Here is a 22953-nt window from a genome sequence, read left to right as displayed (position 1 = left end):
CCACCAACTTGTGAAAGATTCAACTAAGTGGCCAATAAATTGTTGACATTCAAATTGGACATGAATGAAAGGATGCAGCATATCCAAACTGAATAGCCTTTGAGTTTAATAAGCCGGTGCATCAGTATTAATGTTCTGTGAGGTGTCACCAGCACATTTCATAAGTAGGTTATACCATATTTACAAGTGTCAAGGGCACTTGGGACAATCATCACTCAACTAATTGGACACATGCTTTAAAACCGGGCTCTTTGAATATTAGCGTATGAACACTCAACGCCTTCATATGAAATTCTTTGTCACTATTTTAACAGTGGAATTACTCTGAAATGGGTAAATACTTCCATTAAAATACCAGATACACAAAGAGTGATTAATACCCTGAACAGTTGTCCAGGTATGGCTATGGAAGCCAAAACCCAAACCATTCAAGATGTTAAAGCTAAATGCTATTGAATGGAGGGGAATAAGGAGCTTCGATGGAAGAATGAACTAGATGGACTGAACGGCCCATCTCATCTGTACTTATTGTTGTGAATCTGAAAGATTCTTAATTTCAGAACACTGGATTTAAGAATGCGACTAATTATATTTATTAGCTAGTGTAGTTAAACAAATTAATAAGGCCAAAGGTAATGCTGGCATAAAAATAAAACAAATAGGCTTGGCAAACAACTCCCTTGGGTAAAGAAACTCCAGCTGACTCCCAGCCGACAGGCAAAGGGGAAAAGTGTGAATTCCCATCAACTACACACCAGAGGTAGAGGTGAGGTGGATTAGAAATATAATCCAGAAACAGTGGGAGAATGGGACAGAAGTCAGGAAATAATTACAGAAAGAGGGCGATAGGTTATTTTCTATTTCAATCTCAATTCGGTACATGCAACTTAATGAGGACACTATTAACAAGCTTAAAGAGCTCAAGAATTTGATTTGTTCATTATATATATTACACAGTTTGCTTGATAAGAACAATCAGCTAATAGGCACATTTTTCTTAGGAGGGTGGTGTCCCCTTTAAGATATGTGTGCTAATTTTTATCCAGATCATTTAAATTTATTAGGTAAATCTCTTAAAAATGAAAATGAACCAGTTTGCTGAAATACAGTATTAGCTTTAAAAAGAACTTCTGTCTTGTTATATCATGCTCTTTTTCAGTAATCAGTTTCAGATACTGTGGTTAAAAACAAATTCTACCAACCATCTGAAAAGCATAGCATCCGCTTAAAAAGAGAAAAATCAATACCTATGCATGTGGGCGGATCAGGCTGCCAGAAGAATCTATTGTCAATCTGGACACACGTGATGGTAGCTGCTCCTTGTAGGGCATATCCAGGGTCACACTGAAATACGACTGAATCGTCAGCCTCCCTGCTGTCTCCACTCCGACTGCCATTCTGAGGAACCCCAGGGTCATTACATGAAGTAGCTGTGGAAACTACAATAGTTTTGCAATGGTTAAAGGTCGAGGCCAAAATAATTTCAAACTTATTGTCGATGCTGTTTAGCCGACACTACTGCTAATTACAAAATGCCTGCCTTAACACCTTAGCACGCGCACACTTTGGCCATTGAGCTTGATAACAGATTTTACTGTATCAGGATGTGTGGGAGCACTTTGGCTGCTGCTGTATTGTGATACCCTGAGGTGTTAAAATCCCCTGTGGTTCACAATGGGGTTGAACACATTTTTAATTGCAATTTGATATTAACATAAAAAAACAGCATCTCGCCTATATTGGAGAGACAATAGCATTTGGCTTAGGTGAGTTTCACAAGACTAGAGGGGTCCACATAACAGAGTGAAGCCCAAAGGGTTACTTTTTATTTATTCAGATAGATTTGGGTGTCCTTGTACACAAAGAGCCAGACCTTTCAGGAGCGAGATTAGAAAACATTTCTACACACAAAGGGTTGAAGAAGTTTGGAACTCTCTTCCGCAAATGGCAATTGATACTAGCTCAATTGCTAAATTTAAATCTGAGATAGATAGCTTTTTGGCAACCAAAGGTATTAAGGGATATGGGCCAAAGGCAGGTATATGGAGTTAGATCACAGATCAGCCATGATCTTATCAAATGGCGGAGCAGGCACGAGGGGCTGAATGGCCTACTCCTGTTCCTATGTTCCTAAATCACAGAAAGTTAGCATGTGGGTTCAGCAAGCTATTAGGAAGACAAATGGTATGTTAGCCTTAATTGCAAGGGGGTTGGAATATAAGAGTAAGGAGGTCTTGCTGCAATTATATAGGGCTCTGGTGAGAGCACACCTGGAGTACTGTGTGCAGTTTTGGTCTTCTTACCTATGGAAGGATATACTTGCCTTAGAGGGGGTGCAACATAGGTTCACTAGATTGATTCCTGGGAAGAAAGGGTTATCCTTTGAGGAGAGAATGAGTAGAATGGCCCCATATTCTCTGGAGCTTGGAAGAATGAGAGGTGATCTCATTAAAACATATAAAATTCTTAGAGGGCTTGACAGGGTAGATACTGAGAGGCTGTTTCTCCAGACTGGAGAGTCCAGAACTAGGGGTCATAGTCTCAAGATAAGGTGGCAGCCATTTTGGTCTTAGATGGGGAAAAGTTTCTTCACTCAGAGGGTTGTGAATGTTTGGAATTCTCTACCCGAGAGGGCTGTGGATGTTCAGTTATTGAGTGTATTCAAGACTGAGATCGCTGGATATTTGGACACTAAGGGAATCAAGGAATATGGGTTTATGGCAGGAAAGTGGATTTGAGGTCGAAGATTGGCCATAATCTTATTGAACAGCGGAGCAGGCTTGAGGGACCGCATGGCCTACTCCTGCTCCTAGTTCTTATGTTCTTATTCTTGGGATGGGGCGTCGCTGACAAGGTCAGCATTTCTTACCCATCCCTAGCTGCCCTTGAGAACGTGGTGGTGGGCTGCCTTCGTGAACCACTGCAGTCCATGTGGTGAAGGTGCTGTTAGTTCGGGAGTTCCAAGATTTTGACCCAGCGACAATGAAGGAACAGCGATATATGTCCAATTCAGTATGGTGGGTGACGTGGAGGGGAACTTAGAGGTGATAGTGTTCCCATGTGCCTGCTGCCCTTATCTTTCTATGTGATGGAGGTCATGGGTTTGGGAGGTGCTGTTGAATGACTGTTTATACAGTCATTAATCCCTGAAAGTGTGTTACAGCCTGAATAGATGTATGGATATTTCTTCAAACTTCCCTGTACTTATTTCGTTGATGGTTCTCATATTGCCTGTTCCTATCATCTGTGTCTCTTTACCAACTGCCAACATGCCTCAAAGCTACATGGAAAGAAGAGGCAGGAATTTTTGTCAGGTTAAGGTGGTCAAAGAAGATTTTACTAGGGCAAAAAAACTGTCAGTCTTTAAAAGGGAGTGCTTTACTAAAAACTAATACGCTTTCTTTTATTGGGTTGAAATACTTCCCAACACTCACTCTGTATCTGTTATTACTATACTACATGCACAGTTTAATATGGTGGTTGGTTCTTCCCAAGTCCAATGTTGCCTGAGTTTCTAGTGGATTTTTAAGCCGCTATTGAAGAGGACTGCAGCTGTTACTCCTGCTGGCTGAGTTTCACAGAGATGTGAATACCAGCACTAGACATGGTCCGTCTTTGAATTAATCAGGTACAGCTGGCATATCTACTGCAAGCACAGCATCGTCAGGAACACAATACAAATGATTATATACACCATTTTTTTTGGTAAAGGGGCTGTCTCACTCATCACACAACTGTGAGTTTAATCATTACTTTCCTTCGCTTCCTCTCTGCTTCAGGCATGACTGAACTTGTAGTGATGCAGCAATTTGGACAGTATTCACAAAGCAGACCCGTAGTTTGGACTGGAAGCCATCCAGAATGCCCCAGCTCCTCTACTTACTGTGCATTCATCGAAAAAGAGAGCACTTACTTGAATTTATCAACACAGCTGCTTAAAAAAGGCCTTTCTGTTAATAATATCACTTTTTAATTTAAAGGGGCATGGTCTTCACAAAAATATGTTTGTGAACCATCGTTTGTTTGATAAATGAGAGCCAAATTGACCATTCATGATGATGCCATCAGTCAGTGACACACTGATGCACTTAGGCAACACTTATTGGATCACTTTGTCTGTTTATAAACAAATTAAAAAGATTTGCTAAATACATCGTGATTGAGATGGTGTCCCTTTGAAAAAGGATCATGGTATAATCACAGTATAATGACTGGATTTTGTCCTGGTCAACTGTTGATCATTTTTGAATAAGGTTATAGTGAATGTACCACAATCATTTCTCCTTCAAAAAGGATGCCAACATGTCTCAAATATACTGACTGCACTGATCATTATGGCACATCACGTCAGTCACAATCAACAAGGTAACTGGCCCCAAAAGGGAATGAAACTGTCACAGTATATCTATAAGAAATAGTGGATACTCAGAAATGATATGAAGAGAGTAATTTCGCCTCAATTTGAATTATTATAAACTACTCTTGTGGTTGGGAATGTCACCTGAACTCCTGGACTGGATTACTGCCAAGTGATAACTTCTAAATCTTCATTGTTCTTTGTTGAAGAGGCTGAGTGACCATCAGGACTTCTTTTAGTCTTTGGTTAAAAATAATTAGAAATTAATTTTAATATTTTTTCTTTATCCCTCTCTAATTCTGTTTTTATTAGGGGGGTAATATTTATGGTGCAACAGCAAATATCAATGACATTTTCTGGTGAATGGGGTTGGAGAATTCCGTGATTCCAACGAGGGAGATGAATGAACACACAAAAATTGCTGAAGCGATCCCAAGTTAACTACTGCTATTGATTCAGCTCCTGCACAATCTGGCTTAGCTACTCCCCATACCAACTCTCCTGATGAGTTAACTCTTAAAAAAAAAGTTCAGCAATATTTTCTTCAACAGATTAACATGTAAGGAGGACTCTGATGTCAGATTTATTCATAAATGGGTCCTATCCTCCCTTCCCCAACTGCTGATTTTTTTTGTTAGTTCTACTGGTGTTTTTTTTTTACAATTGCTCAGCTGTGAGTGTAACAGAATGAACTTCTCCCAGTCTCTGCTGATACTACTCTGTAGCCAGGAGGTGTATGAGAGCAACCTGGAGTGCTATTCCCTCCAATGCGTCCTTCATCTCTGCCAGGTAGCTCCTCACTTCGATCTCCTGACAACGTGCGCAAAATCTAAACTTTCCATGTGGTCATGAATCCATGTTTTAACCCCTCCATGGCATCATACATTGGCCCTGTAGCATTGGATTGCCACAGTTAAACATCTTTAAGAAATGTAATTGTTAATTACCCACTGCTTCTGACGGCATTCATTTATTTATTTGAGTTTTTTTTAAAAAGTCCAGCATTAAATATGACTCTTCTCCCTCAGGGTCAGGCACACTTGCTGCCATGGAAACACTGCTGAACGTCATTCAGGAGTGGACGTGCACTTGCAGTATCCTGAGCCCACCTTCACTGAAAATTTCGGTCTGTGATAAACAGCAAGAGTCATCTTCAGCTATTCATCACTTCCACATGGGGGAAAGTAGCTAAAAATGGCAGATTATTAGCAACGGAATTGTAATACTGGCGATCTGAGCACTAACCTACCCTCGTAGTTAAATGTGGTCTATAACGTTTTTATAGTCAGCCTGCCCTATGGTATTATAATCTCTCGTACTTGCTGCAATTACAGGGGTCATTCCAAAATCTCTCGCTTCCAATGGGGAACCAGGCTTGCACGGAGCATGAGTTGGCAATAGGGCTACAACAATGTAGCCCCGATTCTCCAAACCCTCCTCCTGGGACCATGAGATCACTGAGTTCCCCTGACATGCTTTCTGCCGTTCCTCTGCCTATTGGTCATCTTCCTGTTATAGTGCGATATGTAATTTTCATTAATTAAAACCTTTTAGAATACATTTTTCACATACACTGTGATAGAAACTATGCTTTTTACAAAATGAATAATGAACCTTCATCCCATATGTGTATTTTGTATTTAAATAATTAGGTTGTCAATCTCTTCTACCCCTTCGTCCAGCCAACTCACTTCCCTCCATCCTGTCTCTAACTCGAGCCTCACATCTTGTCACTGCCTGAGAAACCAGCCAAACTGGGGCCGTTTGCAAACCATTCAACCCATCCATGTTCAATATGGGGTCCCTGGTTTGGTAGTAGGAGTACTACCCCATCTATTACAGTATTAATTTTTTTTTTAAGAATTACCTGTAGGGTTTTATTTTTCAGTAGTCGAATCACTGTTCCACCATTGACAACATTGTCAAATTATGGTCTGCTCCTCGTTTAAGGCATGGATATTGGTTTTTAAAGGAAGGCACAGTAAAATAACACTATTTAGAAAGAAAAAAGTTAAATGGCCTTTATGCAAAACTAGGAGGAACTTTCAACTATATATTTTTTTAATTAAAAGCTCAGTCTGTGGTTGTGGTGTTTATACTTTGAAGCTTCTCACACAAAAGGCTGAGCAATCACCTGATCTGCTCTGTATCTTATTTTCTATTGTGACATCTCTGTAAAAATGTATTATCAGCATATAGACTACCTCGATAATGGATATTAGCTGCAGCAAATGCAACACCGGGTGGCTCCAATAAAATAGAAAGGTGCTCTGTGCTCTCATGAGGCAGAACAGGGCTCCTCTTACAATATCACAGCTCTCATTTTATGTGCAGAAGACAATGAATGGTTCTTCCAGTGTCAGTAACATTCCGGAATGTGAAAATGTGTTCTTTCATAAAAACGTGCTTCAATTCAGATTAAACGCATTTCAATTTTAAGCTTATTCATTCGTATTTCCCTCGAGCCTTACTTAGGCAAATTCAGGTTCAACTGAATGGAATCAATTGTGCAGTGATAGCGTAAGTGAGGAAAATTCAATTCTCTTCAATTTTCTCTCCTTCTTTTGCTTTAATAGTTCTTTCGATTGCCCAAGCAAAGACTACAGCTTTTTAATAATTATATAGGATCACTATGATTGATTTTTTTCATCCAAATATTGAAAAAGCTTTCCTGAAAAGTGTAGTAATTAATTTACCATTTTAGCAATTGTGTAATCTGAAGCACTTTTAACATACACAAGGATTTAAAACATTCTACCTAATTATATTTTAATCTACTGCACAACAATAAGTTAATATTTCTATTTGAATATTAAAATTAAATTATTGCTACTCGCAGATTCAGACTCTGCAAAATTAGGTTATCCTGCTCAAGCACCAGGTCGTTACCATAATTATCAGCTCTTCAGCAAGGTCTTCCAAAACACTGAATAAAATAATAATTATATATGAAATGAAGCTCTGCTTCAGAAATATTACAGTGAAAAGAGACAACTCGTGGCTCCAGACTTGAAATCAAATCTTAGACTTGGCTGTTGATCATTAAGTGCACACTCTTGTTTGTACCATACACCAGGGCCTAAAGGCCAAAACGCAGCATGACAGACAGTGTGTTGAATGGGAGACATCTGCAACATGCATAAGGTGTGCAGACCAAACTGTAATGCATAGAAGCTTAATTCTGACTGCACTGTAGACAAGCCACGCAGTGTGTGAGCTGAAAACCTTTTTGGGAAAATAGCCAGCCCAGGCAGCTTGAAATTGCCTTGGATCTGCCGACAGTCTAATGATTCACACACACACTTATATTACTAATCACTGAGGAGGTATATGTATATTGTTTACAATGTTAGTGATGTTTTGACAATTGGAACAGGAAATAACAGGCAGTGCAGTCACCTCAGCCATGCAGACATATAAGGGGTTAAATAGATAACCTCTGAAAATGGGCCCATGCCCGTTCATAGTGATGCAGGCAGCACGTTGCGTTCGTGCTGCCTGCTGTTTTAAATGATTGCTGCGTGCAGCCAGCACTGCCTGCGCTGTTGATTGGCTTCAAGCATCAACAGGGGGCCCAATATCGCGAGTGCTACTTAAAGTCAGTCTGCACCTCTTAAAGGGGAGGTGCATTGTGACTGCAAGAAGTGGTGGGTGTTGTTTCAAAACTGAATCTGCACTGTGATACTTTGAAGAATGTCTGAGCCTGGGTGAGAGCATGCACCATAGTTCTCTGATGATGCACAGGAGGCCATGGTGCAAGAGGTGGAGAAAAGGAGGGGCATCCTGTATCCGCAGGGGGGGCTGAAGGCCCTCCAGACATATGGTCAGGAGGCAGTGGGAGGAAGTAGCGGAGGAGGCAAATACCAGGAGCATAGCTCCAAGAACATGAATGCGGTGCAGGAAGAAGTTTAATGATTTAACACGAGTTGTCAAGGTGAGTAAGTTCAAGCTTCAAGTGGCATATCGTACCACCTATACCACTACCCTCATCCACTGCTCAATTCACTACACTGCCATCACCCACCTACCAACAATCTCTTTCAATGAGTACTCAACCAGACAAACCATATGCTTTATCTCACCCTCACACACTCAGCACTGTTGCGAGCCTCACACCCATAACTCACAGTTCATACACACTGGTAGCTATTCGACTATGACAGCCATGTCACCAAAACATCTTGCAGGACACTCACTGACACACTTCCCTCTTTCTTGCAGGAGAAGGTGGCCCATAATTGGAGGCAGAAAGTGGCAGTGATTCCATGGATTATCCCCTCTCAGGATAACAGCATTCCTGCTCCCACACCTGCCACTCTGTCAGTGCCCTTGCTGTTGCCTGTCAGCCAGCCAGCCTACTCCCTGTAGAGTATTAAAGCTTTATCCAAGTTATAGGAAACCTCCAAAAACAAGTACAAATGCGCCAGCAGCCAGAAGAAATAATCCAGCAACTAACTTGTAACTCCTGCATTATCCCTTTAAATACCGTTGGTGGGGGGTGTGTCCTTCATACTCTTTAAGTCATGTTCAGCTGTGCAATGTTAAGTCAGCGCATTGGATGGAGTGTGGAGTTCCAAAAGAGCAGAAGTCCCTTTAAATCAGTGTTGCACACTTCGTGTCCTAATCTCCCGATTCTGCATGCTGCCGGCCATTGTTGGGAACGCTCACACAAACCCGTTTACCAAGATGGCACCCTGCGCACTTCCTGTCGGAAGTGTGCGCACGCATCTCGGACCCCATTTTCGAAGCTTAGTTGGCCGCGTAGCGCCTGAAAAACGGGCAATAATCGGCCCAAATTCACTCCCATTAAATGCAGCGATGTTGGAGATATGAAGAACTTATGGATCTCAGAGGTGTGGTAAGTTCAGGGACCTCTGAGACTGCGACTGAAATTTCAGTGTTGGGATCTTAGAGCTGCAACAATATAGACAGTGCAGAAAAATGGAGAGTGGAAGGATTTCAGAGCATAGAAACAAGGAGGGTGCAGTTTACTTGGAGGCTTAGAGTACTGAGACAGCCGAGAGGCGTGAAAGGTGCTGGGATCTCGGAGATGTCAAAAATAAGGATCCTGGAAGTGTGAAAGACACAGGAATCTTGGAAGTCTGGAGGACACAGGGATCTCAGACATGTGAAGGACACAGTGATCTCAGAGGGGTGGAGATGTTCAGAGGTCTCCAAGATAAAAAGAAAATAAATGAATTTTGGGCAAGCAATAGATAACAGCAGAGTCAGAGTGTGAGAGCAGTCAAGAGATTACAGATTTACAGATCATGCAGGAGGGAGATCTTGGAGACTTGGAGCAGGTGCAAGTGGGTGGGAAATGGCTACTTAATTCTTAGAATTGTATTAAAAAATGGTAAACTCCTCTTTCGTGAAGTAAAATTACTATAGAAATAGTAATACGTGATGGTAATCTTGTGAGGGAGCATGTGTGCATGTAAAAAAGACTTTTTATTTATAAAGCACCTCATCATGTCTCACAGAAACATCCCAAAGTACTTCATAAACAGTGAATTACTTTTAAAAGTAGTGATTGTTGTAATGTTGGGCCAGTATGATCCTACAAACAGGATGTCATGAATGACCAGTTAATTTGTTTCGGGTGGTGTTGGTTGCGGGTGAAATGTTGAACAGAGCACCACAAGAACTCAACATCCACCTGAATCTCTGGAGTAAGCAAAATGGGGATTAATGTCCCATCTGAAGGACAGCGGCTCTAACTAAGCAGCAGTTTCTCAGTACTGTACTGCAGTGTTAGCTTCAATTACACACTCAAATCCAAGAGTGAGGTTTGAATTTACAACCTTCTGACTCAGAGGTAAGAGTGCCGAAAGTACTTACAAATGAGGCCTAAGTGCATGTGAGAGCAAGTGTGAGGGAGTGAGGGATGTTGAAGATTGAGGAAGGCCACATACTTTGAACTCTCACAGTTGGTCCATTCCCCAGATCCTGCAGATTGGTCAAGATTGAGATTCAAACCTGAATTTGCTCATTTGGCGTTCCACGTTCCTTTTCCAATTATCAAACTCGTGTTAAAAACGAACACATCATTTTTCATACCGTACAGAGGGAAGTTTGTTTCATCCACACTGTCCTCAGAGGCCTTCAGTTTAAATTTTGGTGAAAATTATATTGAAAAGAGATATCAGGAAGAAATTCTTCACCTAAACAGTATAAATCTGTGGAAGAATCTGGCAGGTAGAGCAAGGAAATTCAAAATTCTGTTGGATGCCAAGATGGGAGAGTCCGTGAATGGGAGGGATGTGCTTCAATGGGACAAGAGGCCTTCATGTTCCTTACGTTCATGAACTAGAACTAGGGAGCAAATGTTAATGACTGCTCGAAGTGTCAGAAACAAATTTGTGCACAACTAAATAGTCTGAAGCTACATAAAACATATGCTATAGAGTGCTAAATAAAATATGAGCTGCTGTAATTGTTTGGCAAATCAATGCTGCTTTGAAGAGTCAACAGTGCTTTTTATAAACAGCTGCAGTGGTAAATTTCTTACTTCCCATAAAACAATGAAATGAAGGTAGTTAATCTGAATCAACCTGGTTATTATGTTTATTGAATTAAACAGAAAACACCAATCTAATCAGGCTGTAATTTGCAGACTTAGAAAGAGACGCGTTTAAAATTCACATTTCCAATTGAAATATTAACGTGCTTTTATTCACAATTAGGGAGCACTGTGCCTGAAAACTAATTTCAAGTGAAGGGACTTTCGGGGAAAAAAAAGGTCGTTTAAAGGGCCCTAACATCTATTGAAAAATTTGAGATAATAAGAACATATATCATATTAAATCTGAAAAGGCCATTTGAGCCATGAAGCCTGCTCCTTTCACATAGCATTTACAATTTACCTTACCATGGACTTAAATTTCATTCTTTATTGATGTAAGTTCTGCTTAACAATATTCCAGACAATATTTCCACTGTGCCCAGAATAGGAACCACTGCACCCCGTGATGTTCTTGATGACCTCAGTAAATTGATACGTACTTGAGAACTGAATGGCGAAGCCCTGCTTGCTGGTGAAGAAGTCTGTGTCGAACTGGAGGGTGATGGAGTTGAAAGTGCTGTGGATATTGGGGGGCAGCGTGGAGCCGCTCAGCTCCCTCAGAAGAATGCCACTCTCCAGCGGTCCATCCCAAATCTTCAGGACATCATGAATAGCTTCCGTGTGGAAAACTAGGAAGTGGACGCTAAAAGAAGAAACAAAAAGGGAAATTATGCATAAAATTAGGGGATTTGTTTTTTTTAAAAAAAACTATGCTACACACATGTGGGGGTACAAAATGTTGCCCTGGCTTTTGTTATTTAGCAATCTTCAATTGTATATTTATTCAATCTCATATTAAAGGATCCTCTGGGGAAGAGTGACCATAATATGATAGAATTTCACATTGAGTTCGAGAGTGACGTACTTAAGTCCAAAACTGAAGTCTTAAAATTAAACAAAGCCAATTGCATAGGTATGAGGAGCAAGTTGGCTAAGGCGCTAAGGTTGATTGGGAAATTAGATTAAAGGTAGGTAAGCAATGGCGAACATTTCAAGAAATATTTCTTAATTCTCAACGAATATACATTCCATTGAGGAATAAAAACTCTGTGGAAAAAGTGATCCATCCGTGGGTAACTAAAGAAGTTAAGGATATTATTAGATTAAAAGAGGCTTATAATGTGGCCAAGAAAAGTAGTAAGCCTGAGGATTGGGAGAGTTTTAGAAACCAGCAAACAATGACCAAAAAGTTGATCAAAGAGGTGAAAATAGAATGAGAGTAAACTAGCAAGAGATCTAAAAACAGATTGTAAGAGCTTCTACAGGTGTGCAAAAAGGAAGAGAGTAGCAAAAGTAAATGTGGGTCCCTTAGAGGCTGAGACAGGAGAAATTATAATGGGCAATAAGGAAATGGCAGAGATATTAAACAAATATTTTGTATCTGTCTTCACAGTAGAAGACACAATAAACATACCAGAAATAGTGGGGAACCACGGATCTAATGAGAGTGAGGAACTTAAAGTAATTAATATTAGTAAAGAAAAAGTACTGGAGAAATTAATGGGACTAAAAGCCAACAAATCCCCTAGACCTGATGGCCTAGATTCTGGGATTCTAAAAGAAGTGGCTGCAGAGATAATGGATGCATTGATTGTAATCTTCCTAGATTCTGGAACGGTCCCCATGGGTTGGAAGGTAACAAATATAACCCCGCTATTCAAGGAAGGAGGGAGAGAGAAAACAGGGAACTACAAGCTGGTTAGCCTGATATCAGTCATCGGGAAAATGCTAGAATCCATTATTAAGGAAGTGGTAACAGGGCACTTAGAAAATCATAATATGATTAGGCAGAGTCAACATGGTTTTATGAAAGGGAAATCATGTTTGACAAATCTATTAGAGTTCTTTGAGACTGTAACTACGAGGGCAGATAAAGGGGAACCAGTGGATGTAATATTTATGGATTTTCAAAAGGCATTTGATAAGGTGTCACACAAAAGGATGTTACACAAGATAAGGGCTCTTGGGGTTGGGTGTAATATATTAGTATGGATAGAGGATTGGTTAACGGACAGAAAACAGCGTAGGAATAAATGGTCATATTCAGGTTGGCAGGTTGTAACTAGTGGGGTGCCGCAAGGATCAGTGCTTGGGCCTCAGTTATTTACAATCTATATTAACGACTTAGATGAAGGGACTGAGTGTAATGTATCCAAGTTTGCTGGCAATACAAAGCCAGGTGGGAAAGTAAGCTGTGAGGAGGACACAGAGAGTCTGCAAAGGGATATAGACAGGTTAAGTGAGTGGGCAAGAAGGTGGCAGATGGAGTATAATGTGGGGAAATGTGAGATTATTCAATTTGGTAGGAAGAATAGAAAAATAGTATTTTTTAAATGGTGAGAAACTATTAAATGTTGGTGTTCAGGGGGCTTTGGGTGTCCTTGTACATGAAACACAAAGTTAAATGCAGGTACAGCAAACAATTAGGAAGGCAAATGGCATGTTGGCCTTTATTGCAAGGGGGTTGGAATACAAGAGTAAGGAAGTCTTACTGTAATTGTACAGGGCTTTGGTGAGACCACAACTGGAGTACCATGTTAAGTTTTGGTCTCCTTATCTAAGGAAGATATACTTGCCTTAGAGGTGGTAAATGAAAATTCACTCGATTAATTCCTGGGATGAGAGGGTTGTCCTATGAAGAGAGATCGAATAGAATGGGCCTATACTCTCTGGAGTTTAGAAGAATGAGGGGTGATCTCATTGAAACATCTAAGATTCTGAGAGGGCTTAGCAAGGTAGATGCTGTGAGGCTCTTTCCTCTGGCTGGAGTGTGGAACTAGGGGGCACAGTCTCAGGATAAGGGGTCGGCTCTTTAAGACAGAGATGAGAAGAAATTTCTTCAATCAGAGGGTTGTGAATGTTTGGAATTCTCTACCCCAGAGGGTTGTGGATGCTCAGTCGTTGAGTATGTTCAAGACTGAGATGGATAGATTTTTTGATTCTAAGGGTATCAAGAGATATGGAGATCGGATGGAGTTGAGGTCGAGGATCAGCCATCATCTCAATGAATGGCGGAGCAAGCTTGAGGGGCCGTACGACCTCTCACTTAACCTATTTTTTATGTCTTTAAATAATTTATCAGTGGTTTTCAGTTGCTCTTCCCATATTTCCAATTGGGTCCGCAAACCATCTGACAGCCAATTTGCAATAGATAGTTCATGGAGGAGGGACCTATTGGGGGTGCCTATCTTGGAAAAAATATTTTTTGCAGCGAAGTGGAAGACTCATCAGCATTACCAACAAGTCCTGTTTGTTTTTAAAACCACAATACTAGCAAAGTAATAAGAGATCGAATATCAACATACAACAGGAGAAACAGAGTGCAACAATGTGAGAGTGAAATCATTTCAAAACAAGTTTAGCTTCATCAGTAATGCAAACTAAAGAAACACAATGATCTATTCGTGTGCCGAAGTAAGAAAACATGCTTCAGAGTGATTTTTCAAACATAAACCATGGCTTTTCATCGATTTTTATTGAAATCCATGGACAATCGCACTAGTACAAATATTTTAATTTACCTAACAGACCATTTTATTATAGTCTCTTGGTATTTCATTGTTAGGTATTATTTTGACACCTTTCTGGCCTTTTCTGAATAATGAAGAAGAATTATGTCTATTGTTAATTATTTGTTGACTGCGAAAGTCTTTTTTGAGAACCTATTTGTTATCAATCCTTATTCAACTATTTTCATTTCAAAGCTCCCAATTGCAGGGTATTATCCAAACAGATTCTGACAGATTGTTCTGCTCTGTTTTCGTCATATTAACTGCAAAAGAGGATTGAAGCAGTTACTTTTCCATTTCGGAGGTGCAGTCCTCACCACTTACAGCGTTCCTGCTTATCCCAGACAGCCGCCTATATCGGGCAAATGGCGCCAACCCTTCACCCAAGGCGTCAATTACAAAGGCGCTGCTTGAACTGTACTAAGCACGCCGACTATTTCGGACAGTCCAAGCAACTGTTCGCGCCTCGTTAAAGTGCGATTTCTTTACAGTCCGGTTATTCCCTATTGCTTGTCATAAATTCCAGGCTCTGCTTTACAATCAGGTTGATGATAAACTCCAAGTCAGTATCTGAACTGGGTCATTAAGTTGTGAAAGTCTCAACCTTCCAGGCTTCAAGCGGAGACACTGGCCTGTGTAATTCCCTTCATAGCATGGCCTTGAAAGAAAAACAGTCCTTGTGATGGGACGCAGAGAGCGACAAGTCAATGTTACTGTCTCTCTGTCTCTATCGGGTGGGTACAGGTTTGACTTCGGTAAATCATCTGAGTAAATACACAGAAAACACACCCGTGCTTCAGTGGCAAAAGTGTTAGAACATAGCCCGGTCTCTGCTTTTAAATGGTTTGACATCTTTGGAATTAATGTGCAATTTTGAACTGCTGTTAGGGATTTCTTGTCCCGCTCTGCTTGCCGGCCACCTCCAGGATCTCGGCCGTCAGGTTACACCTAGCACCATGTATAGCGGGCAAATCGCGTTCGTACCAATGCGCCCTCTATAAGCCGTGAGGACTGTATTTAAAAACAAGGACATGCTGATATATCCATAATAAGTGCCACCTCACTAGAAAGTCCATTTCAAAAAATGATGCTGCCATCTATCTTTTTATCGGGGGCTCTGATGTTAATTTCATCTTACAACTGTTCCTAATTTCAATGTTTCTTTAAAACGGGTCATGAGGCTCAATTATTAATTTGGCTAGTTTATCATAGGAACAGGATTAGGTCATTTGAACCATCAAGACTGTTCCATCACTTTATCAGCTACAGCAGCTGTTATCTTTATCAGCTCAATTCCCCACACTTTCTCGATATCCCATAATACCTTTACTTTTCAAGCATACCCACCTTCCTTAAAACACTTCAATTGATTCTGCATTCATGGTCTTCTGCATCAGTGCATTCTATAGTCTTACAACCCTTTTTGTGAAGAATTCTTTTCTAGGTTTATTTTTTATACAGCTCATTGTTCTGAATTTCACAATTAGAGTTGTTTCTTATTCACCTTGTCAACTCCCTGCATTATAAATCAAATCAGCCATTTTATTCCCAAGGAATATAACCCAACTTTTTAATCATAGCTCAATCCCTTCATCCCAAGTATCACCCTTGTGAATTGTTGCTGGATTTCTCTGAGGTCATTATATCCTTCCCCAAGGTGGTGATGGGAGGGGCATAACTGAACTCAATATTCCAAATGATGTTCTGGCCAGTGCTCTGTTTCCCTGTGACAGTACTTCCCTACTTTTGCATTCTATCACATTTGTTGCTTTTGCAGAAGCTACATTTCAGAAAACATTTTAGGCATTTTTTGGTTATCATCTAAAGATATAACTAATAATAGACAACTCCAATATAAATTGTGATGGTGATGACATAGGGAGTAATAACTGGGTTGAATGTGTTGCAATGCTATAACATTATTGAGGGATTCAGATGAAACTCTAAACCCAGAGTGTGTGTTCCAATCAATAACCCATTCCAAACCAACTGTTACTTTAGGTGATACATAACTGAAGGTTATTTTGTACCTATGGGCAGTTACAGTTATGTAAAGTCTGCCATTATCTGTGTGATAGCCGTCTGAAACCAAAGCGATGTTCTGTAATATATTAAAAATGTCATGTAGGTGCACACTTTTGGTTGTCAACTTTTTCCTTTAGAAACTCCTCTGTCCGTACTTATAATGGAAAATGCCTATGTAAACTTGTCACAATGTACTTATACTCTTCTGCCAGTGGTGGCACTGTAGCACTTCAGTGTTGTATCTTACAACTTCTCAGCCTGCGCTGCAGAGAAACTCTTATGCTCCAACCAATTCTACTTCCCTGCCATACATATTGCTGTTTAACTAGAAATAATGTGAAATCAAAATAGTGCATAGACAGAATATATGACTTTAAATTTGTGACTGAATTACCTGAACATACCCTGGTCAATTATCTGCTGATCTTTAAGCCCACTTTGCCTAAAGACTACACTTGGTCTCAACTTCCTGTGTAGTAACATATTAAATTTGTTATGTGTGTCACACATTCCTTATTTGGGCAACACCATTCTGTTATCCTGATAGGATTTCCCAATAAGTGAGCAAGAACTTGCTGTCATACACCTGCAGTTGCAGACTTGTCCCACTAGGTGTAGCTTCTCAACCCCAGGACTGAACCAACCTTCAAGCCTTCCTGCGTACATAATGCATATGAGTACGCAAGTAACTTCGAATTTTTATTAAGTGGTTACAATTGTTTTAGTTAATATATAATATAACATAATAATGTTATAAAATTTTCTCAACATCTGCCCTCGAAGCCCATCCCCACCAGGCTAACTCAAACCTCACAAAGGTCACAATTTTGGATCTACAGAACCCTCCCTGCTCCCTTTAACTAACTCTGCTCTATTTCTCACTCGTTATTATTTCTAGTCCACCCATTTTTACTTTTTTTCCCCTTTCTTCATCAATTTTTTCATTATTCCAGCTCAATCTCCCACCTGGAAAACCATCCATAAGAATATCTTCTTCTCACAGTGCTTGTACTCGGCACATTTTTACTTTTTTTCCCGCCAGCATTCGTTTTTGCAGCATTCGACATCGAGTCTCCAGGCCCAACACAGCTTCCACCAGCCCTGACTGCGCTTGCCCAGATTGAGCCTCTAAGACCCACCCTTCTCTCTGTCTGGCCTCTCTCCAAGTCTTTTTGCACTAACAAATGTTTATTAATTTGATTATCTTTCCCATTCTATTTCTACTTTATAAAATTTTTAATTCATAGATCATATATATACACATTTTAATTTAATATGTATACACATTAAACCATACTTCCAATTTTTGATATTGTGAGGGAACATAGGAGTGTCACAGGTGAATCGCACCATGTTAGCATCAGTGAGATACAACAATGTCAACAGCTCCATCAAGATATCAGGGACACGACAATAACAAATTGTTTGCTGCGGCCCCCTGACATGGCATTATTATTGTTTGCACTAATGATTAAATACTGTTGACTGTATTTGACATATGACAGTACACTGCCAATTTAAAAAATCCCTAAATTAATTCGAATCATGCCTGCTCTGAATATTCTTACTATACTTCATCTCTCTTCATTTGAAAAGCCCATTTCAGTTGCACCTTAAAAGGTTCATCAAGCACACTCCAAGCCTATCTATTAAACATAAGTGCACCAAACACACAAATAAAAGTGTACATCAGCATCTAATGAGCATTTTACAGATCCTGGCTGTGTGAAAATGCAATGGATATCCTAATTACAGCAGAATGCATTATAATGGTAGAGGGTTATGCTGTCTCCCAGTGGTGATATTCTTATCTCTATTTATCAGACAGAGCAGATATATAAGTTATGCTGAGTGTACTTGAATCGTATAAAATGTGCATGCGGTTATCTTTTTGTTAAGGTTGAGATCCAGCAAGATGTACACACGAAGGCCAAGCTATCACACTCCAGGAAGATAGAGAATGTCCCCAGAGAAGAAGTTACAAGTGACTAAATCAACAGGAGTTTCAGGAGGGAGAAGGGTCACAGTGAAACACAAAGCCATTCTTTGGGGGTATAATTACTAAATTATCATCTACAGCAAACATTCCTGGGCATGGAACACAGAACAACACAATTGGTAAACATAGCAAATGTTCACACTGTGCGCTGAAGACAATGCCATAGATTTTGAAATGCAGCTCCAGGAATTACACCAACAAATCTGACCCAAGAAAGAAAGCACAGCTTGATACACTTTGACTCTGTCAGCTGAGACCCATAAAACAATGATCTACTCTTTCTGCACATTGACTATGAATGAGTGGAGAACCTAGCCCAATATTTTATCCCTCTTTAAAATATTAGTGACTGAAGAGGATGCTCTACCACAGGACCAGATATAAGACAATAGCCTTTATATTTTCCTTTGAACTAGTGTTGCTGTGTGCCAGACAACTAATCACAATTGTTCCTTATGCTCCACCATCAGAAGTCTTGCCAAGAGCACCATCTCCCAAATTGAAGTTCTGCAAACCAGCTTAGTACTTCCCTCACCATCCTCACAAACACAGCAGAGCAGAGAAAGTGCATTTGTAAACATAAATCATGTCATATTTAACACACCCCTGCCTCATTATAAATGATCAGTTATAGGGGTGGAAATTTGTTTCCAGGCCCAGAGTTGTTTTCAGATTTTGTTTTCAGGTGCCCAAACTGAGAGGCCTGAGACTGGCCTGAAATTGGGCCTCAGGGTTTGTCGGAATATTCTGGAGGACCTGCCGGTGCCTCTCACGCCTCCACTAGTGGCTCGCCCTTCAGGAGGATTGAATTTTGGGCGGTTTGGCTCATTGGCACCGGCCTCAGTTAAGTCCCCGAGGCAGTGCGGGGGGGGGGGGGAAGACAGCAGGAGGGGGGCCGATCATGGCCCTTAGGAGTGCTGTGGAACCAGGAGGAGCACTTCTGCTCTTTCTGGCTCCACATTAAAATTCAGTATGCAAGGCAAAATGGCAGAAGTCCTTACTCATGTTAGCTCACTACCTCATCACATCACACATAGATTTCTTTCTATGTAACACATACCCAGCTATCTCCTCTGCTGTGTAGACTCTGTAATATCAGTTGATGTATATTTTCCATTAAGCAACAACTAGTTAGATCCAAACTGGAAAAGTAGAGCAGTCTGTAAAATAGAATTGATAAACTAGCTGCTGTACATAAATTTGTTTTCAACTATAATCTTTTCTTCTTCATCATTCAGTGCTGGGTTATTAGGAATCCTAACAATATAAATACAGAACCAGCAAAGAAACAGGAAAATGTAACAGGAATGAGCAATAAGTAGAAATAGGAGTGCGATACAAGCTGATTGGAAGGAGAAGTGTGAGCTGAATCCAAGACAGCATCACATCTATTTAAAAGATCAATTTGGGGAGGTGACGGATGTATTTTTGCTGTCAGCTGCAGAGCATGATAATCAGGAGATGCTGTTTCAGTCTGTTGAAGTATTCAGCTAATTAAATTCATGCCCGTTAGTAAATTTTGCTGTTCTGCAAATTTCAACAAAACAATGGTTACTTATGATTCATCGGATTCAGAATTAGCATGGAAATCATACACTGTGAAAAGATGCCGGCTAACCCAGAGTCAAGTAATAATTTATTGCAGCAACCTCTTTTATTTTTCTCTATCTTGAACTAGGATTCCCAAACTGATTATTGTGACAAAGCAACCACAGATGACTTTCCATTTTAGTTTATGTTTATGAAATCATTTCAAAACAAACTACACTTTCACTCATTTTACTGTACTTTTTTTTATATCCCTGGCGTATCATTAATTGCAACTTGTGGTACAGACGGTGCTTTGGAGGATCTGCAGTGAGGTGCAAAGCAGTCTGGCACTTGAAACACTGTCAGAAATCATTTTAGTTTTTCACCACTTTTGTAACAGCTTCCTTAAAGGGATACGACGGTGAAGTCCTTGCACTGGTGTGATCTTTAGTGTTCCATCTAAACAAAGAGTACTGCATTTCAATTGGAAAAAAAACCTAAGTGTTTTTCTTGTTATAATTCACCACACAGGGGAACCCTTCTCCCAGGCACTGCTGCCATCTTTTGCCACATTTCTGAGTCATAGAACAAAAATGGAGCTTCAGTGCTGAGCCCCCACTCCCATCTGGGAATGTGGTAAACTCAACTAAAATATCACATTTCGGCATCAGAAGAGTTTTGTTTTTTGAGGTGCTGGATTCCTAATTCTGGACAATTAATTTTAAAGAGATCTTTCCTCACACAACAACAAAAACTTGCATTTATATAACGCCCTTAACATAGTAAAATGTCCCAAGGCACCTCACCGGAGCGATTATCAAACAAAATTTGACACCAAGCTACATAAGGAGATAATAGGACAGGTGACCAAAAGCTTGGTCGAAGAGATAGGTTTTAAGGAGCGTCTTAATGGAGGAGAGAGGAGATAGAGAGGCAGAGAGGTTTAGGGAGGGAATTCCAGAGCTTAGGGCTTCGGCAGCTGAAGGCACTGCCGCCAATGTTGGAGAGATTCAAATCAGGGATGCACAAGAGGCAAGAATTGGAGGAGCGCAGAGATCTCAGAGGGTTGTAGGGCTGGAGGAGGTTACATAGATAGGAAGGGGCGAGGCCACAGAGGGATTTGAAAACAAGGTTGAGAATTTTAAAATCAAGGTGTTGCAGGACTGGGAGCCAATGTAGGTCAGCGAGCATGGAGTGATGGGTGAACGGGACTTGGTGCGAGTTACGATACAGGCAACAGAGTTTTGGCTGAGCTCAAGTTTATGGAGGGCGGAAGATGGGAGGCTGGCCAAGAGAGCATTGGAACAGTCAAGTCTAGAGGTAACAAAGGCACGGAAGAGTGTCTAAGCAGCAGGTGAGCTGAGGCAGGGGCGGATACGGGCGATGTTACGGAGGTGGAAGTAGGCCGTCTTGGTGCTGGAGCAGATATGTGTTCGGAAATACTCATCTCACACCTGAAAGATAATGGCCTAGATTTTGTATCTTTTGGCATGTCCAGTTAAACTTTTTCCCTCACTCTTCAACTCGAAAATTTTTGGCCCTGCAAATTGCCGGAAGTGCGAGCTGATAACGGCACAGTGAGGACAACTGGGCATCTGGGACCTTGGTGAATGACGGGACCAACAGTCTACCTCCTTAATCAATGAGATTTAAGGATTGAGAAAGAAACAGAGGAATGAGAGAAGGAAACCGGATGAATTAAAGTCAAATCAGGTACAGAAAGAGAAATAAAGAGAGGGAAAGAAAGATTGGATTAAGAGAGAGAGAAAAAAGATTGAAAGGAAAAGTAAGAAAAACATTTTAAAATTTAAAATTTGTAAAATCACCAAGAAGACTCCACAGTTTCAATTGTTCCCTTTCTGGGCTGGAGAGGTTGAGTGGCATTGCAGCAACATAAATCTGGTCATTACGAAGGTCCTCATGCTGTTAATTACAAGCCCTAACTTTCTGCAGTGAGTTTAATTGCAATTAATGTGCAAATACAGCAATTTCTTGAAACTCACGGTGAGTTTGACGGCGAGTTGTCGTTTTTGTGAGGCTAATGGCTGAGTAGCGCAAATCGTCCAGCGATTAGCAATTCACGGGGTTGCTCTTCCTCACCACAAGTTGCTGGACGATTTACAGATTGCGCATTAATAATGAAGAGCACCATTAAACTTGTTATTTTGGCTGCAAAATCTGGGCCATTACTTTGTACAATGTGTGTTGTTTACAAGGGTTCTGCAGGGCCATTTTGTTCCTCAAGCTGCAGTTGTAAAAAAAAAATCAGCCTCTCAGTGATTTATCACCTCATTTCTATTTTATTTTTCCACAACACTTTTATTGAGTTTTCTTTGCTGTAACTCACTGGGTCTCTCACCTACAACCCAATATTTCCCAACCAAGGGGAAACTGTTCTAACACTCAAGCCTCTACTAACAATTTGCTGTTGGCGACTGGGAGGGGCAGAAGGGGAAATCACATTGACTCAGTCTCAGCTTTTTTCTCCTCCTTCACTTCAGGGAAGGTCACTTGCCTCCACCGCAGTTCTTCACTCCCTTCACTTTCTCCACCCAGACAATCCGGCTGAGATTGGTAGCTCACCATATGTGTCCTAGGCGGAGTCAATGTTCATACTGGCACATCACTCCAGAACATCTTCACCTTAAACCAACTGAATTATTCAGACTGCGTCATTTTGTGCGACAGTGCAGAAGTGTATACAATGGTAGTTCTGTGCAACAAAAAATCAGCACCAGTTCGCACCAAAATAAAAGGAAAATACAAGATTGGGCCCATTTTGTACTACAGAATTCCATCCCACACCCTATTCCCTCCCCCCCCCCAAGGAATTCTAACACAACCAAGCACACAGTTAAGACCTTTTAATTGGGGTGTTTTGACAGAGATGAAAATGTCCCATTTATCAGCACACTCTGTTCAGCAAAACCCCTCAGTACTGACCTAAATACATTGAGAATCAACTATA

At 40.6% G+C, this 22953-nt stretch overlaps 1 protein-coding gene across 1 annotated transcript in view; it reads right to left on the bottom strand.

Moving 5' to 3' along the window:
- csmd2 (CUB and Sushi multiple domains 2) overlaps window positions 1-22953 on the bottom strand; it is a 1323345-nt gene that overhangs the window by 249795 nt on the left and 1050597 nt on the right. Inside the window, exons 26-27 of the mRNA XM_068006939.1 lie at window positions 11363-11565; window positions 1248-1439 (exon numbers count right to left, since the gene is read on the bottom strand). Coding sequence (XP_067863040.1) covers window positions 1248-1439; window positions 11363-11565 — 395 coding nt within the window. The remainder of the gene's footprint in view (window positions 1-1247; window positions 1440-11362; window positions 11566-22953) is intronic.

This window comes from Heptranchias perlo, chromosome 26 (assembly GCF_035084215.1).
Source record: "Heptranchias perlo isolate sHepPer1 chromosome 26, sHepPer1.hap1, whole genome shotgun sequence".
NCBI lineage: Eukaryota > Metazoa > Chordata > Chondrichthyes > Hexanchiformes > Hexanchidae > Heptranchias > Heptranchias perlo.
The sequence above is the reverse complement of the archived record's forward strand: the minus strand, read 5'-3'. Positions and strand labels throughout refer to the sequence as shown.